General features: G+C 40.9%; 1 protein-coding gene across 1 annotated transcript; it reads left to right on the forward strand.

Moving 5' to 3' along the window:
* The first annotated feature begins 5,519 nt into the window (after window positions 1-5,519).
* On the forward strand, window positions 5,520-12,127 carry LOC132974535 (creatine kinase U-type, mitochondrial-like). The gene is made up of 10 exons (XM_061038640.1): window positions 5,520-5,643; window positions 8,042-8,207; window positions 8,404-8,602; window positions 8,675-8,770; window positions 9,342-9,563; window positions 9,669-9,754; window positions 10,367-10,490; window positions 10,826-10,960; window positions 11,054-11,179; window positions 11,853-12,127. The coding sequence occupies exons 2-10, from the start codon at window positions 8,065-8,067 to the stop codon at window positions 11,967-11,969; spliced, it is 1,248 nt and encodes a 415-aa protein (XP_060894623.1). The 5' UTR covers window positions 5,520-5,643; window positions 8,042-8,064; the 3' UTR covers window positions 11,970-12,127.
* The last annotated feature ends 440 nt before the right edge of the window (window positions 12,128-12,567 follow it).

Consider the following 12,567-nt stretch of genomic DNA (forward strand, 5'->3'; position numbering starts at 1 on the left):
AAATGGAAATCAGGGGGATTGAAGTGAGAGTTTATTGTTGAATGAAATGGAGAGTCTAACAATGGACCTAATGAGGGAGCATGAGACAGGCTAAGGTTTTTTGTGGTGGCTGACTGATTGTCTTCAAGAAGAACGAGGAGGAAAAGGTTTTGATTGCATTTTGTGAGGGTTTTCAGGAAATGGTGTGTCGCCGTGTATTCACCATTCCTCAATGGAGAAGTATGGTGCACACGTCCACAGACAGCCTGATAGTGCAGGAAAGGCTGAATGGATGAAGTACAGTGGGTATAACAGAGATGTAGCATATACAGATAGTGTGACAGAGAGATGTTTGAACTGGTGTCTCTGTGCTGTTGTCTGTGATCTGTTGTCTGTGTTAGTCCGTGCCATGTCCTGGAGCGAGAGCCCCAAAAAAAGCTTTCTGTCATGATGGTAATACTTGCATGATTTCAGCTTTGGATGTAACTGTTGAAATGGCCTTCAACCTGACCCCTCTGACCCCCTCAGCTTAGCACGCTTCACTCTAACCAGGGTGTCTCTCTAAGCCACTATGCATCCTCAGTGGGCTGGGAACAACAAAATGACAGAGCCTTTAAAGAAAATGTAGAAAAAAACACAAATATGAAACACATTTGGGGCAAAACAAATAAAAAGTTTGATATAACACAATGAAGCGGCTTATTTTTTAATCGGTGAAACAATAAATTCAGTATTTTTTTGACTAAAATCTTCCCATGAGATACAAAAGCAGATTTTTGAAATGTCCGCATGAATGAAACAAGTCTTTAAATTTGATCAGTGCCTTCCACTAGTGTAGGTCAATTTCCCCCCAAATAGTAATTCACATGGACTGAGTTTTATAGTCTTATCCTTCTTACAAATCTTAGGATTCCCTTTAAAAATTGGACACTAGTGTCACTCATTCACCTTTTTTTTTTCCAGAACAAAGGTCATGTAGACTAAATAGTAGCATGTTAGTGTGAACACAGTAAAGTCTGTGCAGCATTGTATTGTCAGCAAATATCTCCCTCTAGTGTTGAATCATTGTTATAACCTCTACTGACCCAAAGCTTTGGCAGCGTTTGTGTGCACTTTGAATTCTTTTGGCTTTTTCCAGGTTTGTTACATTCTGATGTGTGTAGTCGGGTCCCGGTGTGTAACTCTGGATGTAGGCTGGGACAGTTTTTTGCACCCTTCTGAGATGTAGCTTTGCTTGAGTGACAGTATGATCGTTATGCTATTTATTTCATCAGATTCTGTATTCATGTTATTTTTGTACATAGTGACTCCACACATATCACATGATTGATGAGGAAATACTTTGAATTGTTATGCTGTGAGTATTGATTTGATTGTTTTGTCTCTTTCTAATTTTGCATCCCAGGCTCTTGTTATTGCAAGAAATCTGTTTAACTTTATTCTTAAAAAAAAAAAAAGAGTCTGTTGAAGGTTTAAAATGTAGCATTTGAATTATTTGAGTTTGTTTTCTGTACTGCTGATATGAAGAACCTAATTGTCTTGCATGCACACAACAGCTGCATGTTGTGCATGTCTGACTGGACGCTCCCTGTACGTTCTCCTTCTGCTACTCTATTTGAATATTGTCTCTCTGCTTTAAGGCAAACAAACAATATTTTGTCTGTTAGATCCGGCACGTGTGTCTCCTAGTGTACCTCATACGATCAAGCATAATCTTTAGGCTATGTCATCTGTAAAACAGCCTGTTGTTATGCAGTAGCAGTGTTGGAATTGATGCAGGCCTCAATGAAAACAGGAAACAAAAACCTTGTTCTGTATTGATCAGAGGAAAGGTTTTCAGGCTTCGCTTTTGGAAAAACCTGTCCTTTGCACTGCGTCTGTAATTCTGATTGTCTCATTCATATACAGGTTTGGGAATACAAGATGCTATGTGTGCTCTGTAATATTATTTTTGTGTATTTCTTTGCAATTTTCACTTGTAGGTGCAGGGGAAATAAATTCAACATGCCTTATATGTCTGTGTCTTCTTTGACCTGTCTGTGCATTCATTTCAGTGATATTAAATTGTTTCTCCTTCTTCTTCCTCTGGCAGCTACTGCCCTGGATTTAAACCCCGATTTTAATTTTCAACATACGCTAGTGAATCCAACAATCTCTGGTGATTCCACAAATTTCATCTACATTATATACAGCTACGGCTGCAAAACTATGAGGGACAAAAGAAGAACTGTCTTTGTATGTTTGTCTTAGTAAGCAAAAAGAAAACACCAACATCAGGCTGCATACACCAAAAAAGTGTCTAGTTTCTAATAGAAAAGTACTTTTGTAATAGTGCACTTTTTAAATTGTAACTATGGAAATACTCTTGAACATCTAGGGTTTCTCTTGTAGAGATGTCTCAGTGTAGACCTTTTGTACAATTCACCAAAATCAGGACCGAAATATTTTGTTTGCGCTAGAGCTTTGGAAGAACAACCAGCTCTACAACCTGTTATTCCAGTGTACATTACAAAATATTAGGAGAACCAGGATGTTCAAATTCGGTGCAGAGTGTATGTAAACTTCACGGGCCACACACAAATCCAACAGAGTGTATTAACTGACAACAATTATTCTTGTTGGTCTAAAGTTTGACAATCTCCGTCTTTGACATCGTCAATGATTCTCATGTTGTCTGACCTGCCTCTCATTGTGCAAACACTGCCACCCTGTGGTGACAAATGGCAACACCCTTTTTTTGCACTTATATTGGCATGGCCTGTACACAACAATTTGATCTTGTATGCACGTTACCTTAGTAAAATATCTTACCATCAAATTCAATGACAATGTGCAGAAAGTGTAAAGAACACAACACAGTTTGTAGATTTAGTCATGTGATAGTAAGGATGTAGGGTAAGTATGGAGATTAAACTGTTGGATCTTTTGTCAGTATCTACATTTAGAATAAACCTCATATTTGTATTTGTTTTTTTGCAGGAAGTTATGTCAGTAAGGACAAGGCAGAGAGACAGAGCAGCTGAAGTCAGAGGGAGTGAAAAAGAAAAATGGTCTGGTGTGAATCCCACAAAGGCTGAACAAGTGTTCTGCAAAGTGGTAGAGCTGTTATTTCCTAATGTTGCTGAGGAGATATGCCAAGTTGTGAGTCTGATGACAGTTTGTAGTGCTAATCGAGTGACTATGTTGTTCGAATTTGTCTCTCTGCAGGAGACTTTTAGCATATCAGACAACATTTCTGTTACTGAGGGCCAGATGGACGACAGTTTGCCCTAGTTTCAAAACACTGTGAGTGTGACATCGTAGCTGCATCAATTAAGAGACATCAACCCATGCGCTATTTTTTGGTTAGCGCCGTTTCTTCACAGCGAGAAGGTTCCTGTTTTCGAATCAAGTCGGACAAGAGCCTTTCTGTGTGGAGTTTGCATGTTCTCCCTGTGCATGCGTTGGTTCTCTCCGGCTTCCTCCCACAGTCTAAATTAATGCTCCTTATATTCATTTGTGATTATAAATTGCCCTTAGGTGTGAATTTGATGGTCTGTCTCTATATGTACCTCTTGCCCGATGACAGCTGGGATTTGCTTCGGCCCCTGCGACCCTGAACGAGAAAAAGCGGTTTAGATAGAGGATGGATGGATGGATGGACGCATTATTTTGAATAAAAGGAACAAGGTTATTTTAAATGCTCCATTATTATAAAGCATTTAATGAAAAAATAAGTCCCTTAAACTCTTTGCACTAGCATATACCTGCCATTCTTTATGTACCATTGTGCCTTCTTTGAGCAGTTACGATGTGTCATTGGAGTATTGATGTAACAGCGAGTGAAAAAAAACTACAATGACACCAAAACTTTGAAAGAATTTTGAAAAAACTGGATAAATCCATTGCTGACACTGCTGTAGACAGATGAGTGAGCCTTACCCATATTTTAATTAGTCTTAATAGATGTATATTAATCTGTAGCATGGATTACTCTATATTTGTGTTTCCACTGATACGGTCAGTTAAACAGAGTTATGCATGTCAGATGTGTTCCTAAGCAACAACACTGAAAGATTGCCATGTACTCACGTGTTGATGCTACCTTCACTTAAAGCTCCTGTGAGGAGTTTTCAGCTGCTAATGAAACTAAAATGAATAGTGATGTCTATATAAGCCAACAAGATTTACTTTATTTATATAACCTTCTCTTTAATATCTGAAGCTGATGCAGTGGGGTAGATGTCAGAGAAAGTCATTACCATCATGAACAGGACAAATCAGCAAAGATTTTCCACAGGGGACACCAACGTTGACACAAACTTGAAGTTCCTCACAGCAGCTTTAAAAGTTTAGGATCTCACATAAATCGTTTTTGTTTAAATAAAATAATAAAAAACAGATGCATAAACAATTTTAGTTTTTTGGATGTTCTTCTGCTATGATTGAATAAATACTAGAAGAACAGAAACTCACTCTGTTTAACCTTTTAGGCTTTTAGGAACAAAGGTCTGCTTGGATATATGTAACTGGAGAACTGGGGTAAGTAGCACTGAACAAGTTGAGATTATTACAGTTAAGAGAGAGCACATGAAAAACTCCAGACTGTGTTTATCTTATAGTGCTAAAACAAGAGCTTTCAAGTTTTACGAGGGCACCTTGTTTTCCGGATCCCAAAACAGAACATTAAGGTTTGACCCTTTGGCTAGAAGTGTCACCGGGCAGGTGGAGCGGATCACCAGCTCAGTCTTAAAAGGTGAGTCCAATCCTTTGCATTGTGAGTTTCAGCTCCTACCTTCTGCACAAAGACTTTCAGTTCCAAAGGTCAGAACAAAGCGCTACAGGAACAGATTCGTCCCAGCAGCCATTATAGAGGGGAACAAGTCATAGTTTCCTCTTTGCTGCTTGGTGTTGTTGTTGGTAATTTCACGAAGGCCTTGCATGGAGGGACAGGGATAGCAGGCTGGGAAGCCGTAGTCATGCTTCTTAATGGTTCTTTATTCAATTTATTATTTATTTTAAAGTTCTCAGCTCTGTAACTTTTACAGATCAACTTGTTTTATTCATTGTACTATTGGAATCTGCACACTTTATGCAACTCCGCATTTTTATCCATGTACTATGCATTTGCACTTTTTTATGTTTTATAGTATTGTCTGTGCTTTATTAAGTATATGTGTCTCTCCCTGCAACCAAATTTACCTATGGGTATAAATAAAGTAACCTGAACGTGAACCTGAGCACCAGAACAGACACAATGCTCACTATTTATGATGCATTTATATGCAGTGAATAATTACAAAACTGATTCACCACCAGTGTCAGATGTAGACAATAAATGGTTGTACAGAAGAGACAGACAGGTCATCTAAGGTAATTTAAGTTCAAAGATAGTGTGTATGCAGTGTGTGTGTGTGTGTGTGTGTGTGTGTGTGTGTGTGTGTGTGTGTGTGTTTGTGAGAGAGCATTCAGGTGCTTGGGTGCATGTGTGAAGAGGCAGGCAGACATGCTGACTGACAGAAAGAGGATTTTCTGTCTGTTGAGGGTAATCCTGAGCCAATGTCCCAATCTCTCTCTCTCTCCCTCTCTGATCCCGTCTCCCTCCTCAGACTGCTCTCACTCTCTGGACAGAGCTTCAGGAACTCACAGGCCATTTGCTGCCTCCTCTCTGCACACAGACCTCAGGTGAGTGATGGATTCTCCCTCCTCAGCTCCTCTTCCTACAACTTTTTCCTCCCCCTAAAGCTGGCATGTACCCTAATAGAAATCCTCTTGCTGTCACAGCAGTTTGCGTTTTAAAAAGTTAAACAGGGACATGGCTCTCCTTGATAAAGTGTTCTGTAAAGTGTTCTTTAAATTCTGTAACCTCATACCTTTATATTGTTGAGCTGCCATCACAGCCTTTTTGTTTCTACCTGTTCTAGGGGTGAAGATTTACAGCTCACTGTATAGCCTACACAGCAGCCTCTTTCATTAGGGCCTCTTAATCTGCCTGATATTAAAGGGACAAGCCACCTGTGCACTGGTCCCCTTTATTTAACCCTTTATCAAAGCTCTGGCAGTTTCTCCCCCTCACCTTAGACTGAATATGCATCGTAAATCTGACCTAGATTATGAAAGTCTCTCTAGAGAAAAATTATAAAAAGTGCAGTGTGCCTATCAACAGTGCAAGTCAGGTGAAAAGGTAAAGCCACCCGTCCTCCTTACTTTCCCTCTTCCTATATTCTTCTAATCTCTGGTGTGAATCCATGTCATTCCTTTTTCCCACTCTTTTCTCCTACCATCCTGTTGCAAATGAACACATCCACGAGCAACCCTCTCTGCCTCACACTTAATTATTTTTTGTCCGTCCTTTTGCTCTTTCTACTTTTCAAATCTTGTTTAATTTAATGGAAAAAAATACTCCTTTTCCTCTTTGCAAGTTGTCTGTTCTATGTCCACAGCTCCACACTAACTCAATATGAGCTTCCTCTCCTAGTCACTGTAGTATGTATATGACCCCTCCTGACCAGTCGTCCTCTCTCTCTCTCTCTCTCTCTCTCTCTTGCCCTGCCTCCAAGTCATTTAACTTCCAAGCATCCAACAAGAGAAGTTCATTAAGTTTCAGCTCTTTTTGTAATTCGTTCCAAGCAAAGGGAGCAGCAAACTTAAAGGCCTTTTGCCCCAGTTCAGTTCTGACTTTTGGAACAGACAGTAAGAAAAGGCCCTGTACTCTTCTGACTGATGAGGGACAGAAGGTACGAAGGAAGCGGACCTAAAATAGACTTGTAAATTATTATTAGTAGTAGTACGCCAATGTTTAAGTCTACGTAGGGTCAAAGAAGTCCATCCAACACGTTCATACAACAAACAGTGATGAGTGAGGGATTTCAAATTAGTGATGAACCTCATAGCTCCATGATACACAGTGTCCAGAGCATGTAAGCTTTGTGAGGAGGAGTACAAAACAAAATCACCGTAATCCAGCACAGACATAAAAGTGGCAGCAACCAGTAGTACTGTATGGTCCACAGTACCAAATGCCTTGGACAGGTCTATAAAAAGGGCTGCACAATGTTGCTTGTGATCTATACTTTCCATAAAATCCGTTAGCAATCCATGTTGGCAAAGCAGTATCGAAAAAAATGATTTACAAATGATTACTCAAATATATACAATATACAAATATAACGAATACAATACAAGACATTAACAATAACTATTACTGAGAAATATTAAGTGTAGTTTGTCTTAATTGTCTTAATCTCTCCCTCTCTCTCTGAATCATGAATCTGTTGACGCCAACTCTTGAACTGGTAGTTCATCTTAACCTCGCTAACTGCTACTACTCTGTGTGTGTGTATGAGCCAACATTCAGGACAGCTACTATTGCCATTGGTATGTTGGGTACTGTGTCAAATGCTGCAGCATCATGGAAGATCGCTGCAATATTTCCGTGCATCTTATCTTGAGATATTTGAGAAACTGCCCTTTGTGTTTAGTGTGTTGGTCAGTTCTGATATCTGGTGCAGACTTTATCAAACTGACAGGTATGGTACGTTCAGATGCCCTATCCACTTTAGTATCAAATCACAAATTGTCAGATCACGGTTAGCTGGTGACTCTCCCAGTTTGACCAAACACAAGGCTTCTGTCTGTCTCTGGACTAATCGCATCACAGACTCCAGGAGTATCTGTGACTTAGGTATTTGATAGCCTGTAAGGTGATTCATCTTTTTTGTTTGAGCAGGAACCTATACGAAGATTTGTGTCAGCACATCGGACAATAAAAAGGACATCTTCTCTGCCTCATTCACGGTGCAGGACAAATTCAAAAGGGAGCACTGAAGCTCAGTTATTTACAAACAAATGCAAATAAGCAAAAGAATAAACTTAATATTTATAAATCCCCATATATTTACATTTTGGCACCACTAGGAGACACAGTTAAAGAGTCGTCACGTAAGATGTAATTAGATTTAAATATGTGAAATTATATTCAGATAGCAGGAAACTTGACCCATAAACACAAATAACAACGACGAAAAGTTGTCAATGAACTTTTTTGGTAAATTGATTGAAATTCTTCTTTCCCTCTGACCAGGGGAAAACCCAGAGCTCCTTACCATGGCGAATTCTTTCACCCGCATGATTTCTGGTCGTAACACAGCCGTGATTTTAGCCAGCATTGGAGCCAGCACTCTGGCATCTGGATACCTCCTCAGTGAGAGCGCTGCTGCAGCTGAGAGGAAGAGGCTCTATCCACCCAGGTAAAGTGTCTGAGTGTGTATTTGTGAATATACATGGTTTTGAAAGAAATGTCCTGAAAAGCCAACAAGTTATGTGCGATTTGCGTAATTAGGGGCGTGGTCAAGTTGACTGACAGGAGGCCTAAGCGCCGCCTCAGCTCCACCTCTTTACCTGTTTCAGGGTACAAACACTAAATAAGTTGCTAATTTTCTACAGTGCTGATTTCCCCGACCTGAGAAAGCACAACAACTGCATGGCAACGGCCCTGACCCCCAAAATTTATGCGCAGCTCAGGGACAAAACAACCCCCAACGACTGGACCCTGGATCAGTGCATCCAGACTGGGGTGGACAACCCAGGACACCCCTTCATCAAGACTGTGGGTATGGTGGCTGGAGACGAGGAGAGCTACGAGGTGGGAGTCAATAACAACAGCGATTTGGTCTGTTTTAGTTGGGAAAACTGAGTGTTTGATTCTTCCCATTAGGTGTTTTCAGAGCTATTTGACCCTGTGATCAAAGAAAGACACAATGGCTATGACCCCCGTTCAATGAGGCACACCACTGACCTGGACTCTTCCAAGGTAACACTAGCTTTTCAATCCATCATTCCCTCTTTCTGCTTCTACATTTACTGTTTACCTGAATTCACAGGGTTACACTCAAGGTGGAAAGCTTACTGCTGTGTTTCCCTTTTCCTACTACTGGATTGACGAGCAAATGAAAAGGCAATAGAGAGTGAAAATCTTGAGAAACATCAGGCCATATTTCAAGCTACTTGCTGTTAACCACAGCAAACATGGGCATATAGGCAAATTCATTGCTAACATAACCGCAAGCTTAGAATCGTTTCTTTTCTTATCGTAATGATTGTCAAATGGTAATGTAAGCTAGGAAAAGGCTGTATGCTCTAACAGCAGCTATTGTTGTTGATTTAAGAGGATGAATTGTCTGAATGCTAAAATTAGCAAACATTAGCATTCAGGCAAATTTAAGCTAACCTGACTTGGTTATGTGATTTGTGACCTGGAACACATCAATACAGCTTCATCTTTTAAATTACAGCATTTGAGCTTCACACAGTGTGATCTCAGAGGAAAGTGACCTCCATGTGAAAACTAAAAATTCAGTGACCTTACACTTTTTCCTCCTCAGGTCACCTCAGGTATGTTTGATGAGCGCTACGTGTTGTCATCTCGTGTCCGTACTGGCCGCAGCATCCGTGGACTGAGCCTTCCCCCTGCGTGCGCCCGCTCTGAGCGCCGTGAGGTGGAGCGTGTGGTTGTGACCGCTTTGTCTGGGCTGAAGGGAGAACTGTCTGGTCGCTACTACAGCCTGGGAGAGATGTCTGATAGAGAGCAGCAGCAGCTTATTGACGTAAGAACACTATAACACATACTCAAAACAAGGTCACCTTTTTTTGATGACCTTTGCCATCTGATGTACACGCCTGATACCTCTGTCCTTTCACTGGCCAATCAGGAGCACTTCCTGTTTGATAAACCTGTGTCACCTCTGCTTATGTCCGCTGGGATGGCCAGAGACTGGCCTGATGCTCGTGGGATCTGGTAAGACTAGGATAAAATCTGTAACTTAGATATCTAGTAAAAGCTATATTTACTGCATAGTTTTTTTCTGGAGTGCAATTGGTGGACTTGAGAGAATGAATGGAGATCTTTTGTAGAGAGTGATATGCTTAAGAGGATTGTATGCATGTATGGCAACTGCAAGAGGTTGGGTTGTGGAACTGGATCTTTTTGTTTGATGAGACTTATAGACAAAAAAAACATGCCAAATTGTTGCTTTCGACCATCATCATTTCACAGCTTCCTATTTCTTAATCAATTAAACTGTGTTCAATTGGATGGGATGTACCAATTTGTGAGATTTACACAATTATTTAGCACCATTATACACCAATATTGTACAGTTGGACCAATATGACCGAAGGAAATTAGATTATGAATAAGAATAAGCTGACACTGCCCCCATAAATAAAAAAAACAACTGACTCAGGCTCATCGGCGGCTTGAATGAACATTTAAATGTATTTTCATTTGTTTGACAAAACATTGAAATGACTTTTTGTGGCATACACGTTGTGCTGTCACTTTCAGTATTCCCGAAGTAATCCTAGAAGCTCCTTCAGACTAATAGTTGCTTCATCTCACTTGTGTCAGGCACAACAATGAGAAGAACTTCTTAATCTGGATCAATGAGGAGGATCACACCAGGATCATATCCATGGAGAAAGGAGGAAACATGAAGAGAGTGTTTGAAAGGTTCTGCAGAGGTCTCAAGCAGGTCAGCATGTCTCTGTTTCTCCTGGAACCACTATGGTCAAGTTAGTAAGACAACCTCGCGCATTCATTTAATTGGGATAACTCATTCCTGCAGTTCATTTCAGTGCAAGGTAAAGTATTCTTAAGCCTACAAAAAATAATTGACTTCAGGTCTGTATTAAAACTAGGCTCTAAATGCAAAATGCACAATGAAGTTAACACACTTGCATAAGGAAAGACAGTCTTATACAACAACATTTTAGCTAACTCCCCAATGACTTTTAGAGCCGACGTTTGTTGCAAATATCTTTAATACGCTTGTTGTGAAGCCAGAATCTAAATAGACTTTCCCTTTAGGTGGAGCATTTAATCCAGGAGAGAGGTTGGGAGTTCATGTGGAATGAGCGTCTGGGCTACGTCCTCACCTGCCCCTCTAACCTTGGCACTGGACTCAGGGCCGGTGTGCATATTCGCCTTCCCTTCCTCAGCAAGGTAATGTGGGAAACACACAGCTAGTTCATCAAAAGCAAAGTGACAAGTGTTTCCTACAGTTCAGATTGAATATGTATGATGTTCATGTTAAAGGACCCTCGCTTCAAGAAGATCCTGGATAACCTGAGGCTACAGAAGAGAGGCACAGGAGGTGTCGACACGGCTGCTACTGGAGACACTTTTGACATCTCCAACCTCGACCGCCTTGGAAAGTCAGAGGTAAACAACTGCAGAAAATGAGCATTGGGCCAAGAAAGACAGAGGAGAGAAGATATCTCAACAGGTCAGGGCTGTGAAAACCTGCACCCCCTGCTGATCTTTAATCTGTAATCCAGGCAGGGAGAGCTGTGCCAGTTAAGGTTAAAAGACTTCTCTCCCCTCAACTGAGCCTTTCATGCTGCACTTCCTCTCAGGCTGTGATGGCCTCCAGCAGCCCCACTAATGAAAGGCTATTAAAGGGGAAAGTTGCTTAAGGTGAGGGGTGTTGTTGTGGCGAGAGTCTGCCAAAAGAAGCCAAGCAGAGAAAGTCCTGCCTGAAAGGCTAAACTCAGGGAGCAGCGTTGTCAGAGTCTTGAAAATGTTGCAGTAAGGCAGCAGATGGTAGAGGAGAGGAAGGAATGAGACGGGCTTGATTTGTCATTTGTAAATGGTCAAAACACAAAAGATAAGAGTGCTCGTTTAGAAGTACTTGGGCCCTTCTACTGATATTCTGCTGATGTAAGTAGAAACATATTGTATGTAATTTAAAAAGTCTTCAAAATACGAGGTAATGGTGGTAAGGTTTATCACGCCCACAGTAAGTTGTTTGCATGGATACAAAATGAAATGTAACTCATATGTACATATTGTCAGTCTTTCACACCATTAAAGCCTAGTTGTTCTGTATCCACAGGTGGAGCTCGTGCAGCTGGTGATTGACGGAGTAAACTACCTTATTGAATGTGAGAAGAGGCTGGAAAGAGGGCAGGACGTCAAGATCCCCTCCCCCATCCCTCAGTTCAGGAAGTGAGCATCAACTCAGCTTGGACCCCTGGAATTAATGAAACCCTCCGACTACTAACCTTTCTTTGAAGCTATTTAAGCTTTTCATAACATGTATAGCACTGTACACTATGAATAAAATGTAGAGAACTTCTAAACACAATAAAGTCTCTTGATGAACTGTCAGATGTTTTCCATTTTATTTGATTTAACAGCCTCTGTGGTTAAAAACAATAAAATACCAAAATCCCTAAAACATAGCAACCGGTAAGCAAGTAAACCGCAGTGGAAAGTCACAGAGTATGTAATTATCTCAAGTGCAAAATCTATAGGGACAATATAAAGCACTATATAATGTACAGTATATTGGGAGGGGGCGGCAGTAGCTCAGTCTGTAGGGACTTGGGTTGGGAACCAGAGGGTCAGCTGGTTCAAGTTCAGGTGCAGACAAAAGTATGGAAGTTGGTCTGGTAGCTGGAGAGGTGCCAGGAGACTTCCTGAGCACTGCCGAGATTACATTGAGCAAGGCACCTTACTCCCAACTGCGCGTGTGCTCTTTTGTGTGCAGCCCCTCACTCTAACATATCTCCATTAGCGCATGTCCATAGGATCCTGTTTGTGCATGT

The sequence above is a fragment of the Labrus mixtus genome, chromosome 5, assembly GCF_963584025.1.
Source record: "Labrus mixtus chromosome 5, fLabMix1.1, whole genome shotgun sequence".
Taxonomy (NCBI): domain Eukaryota; kingdom Metazoa; phylum Chordata; class Actinopteri; order Labriformes; family Labridae; genus Labrus; species Labrus mixtus.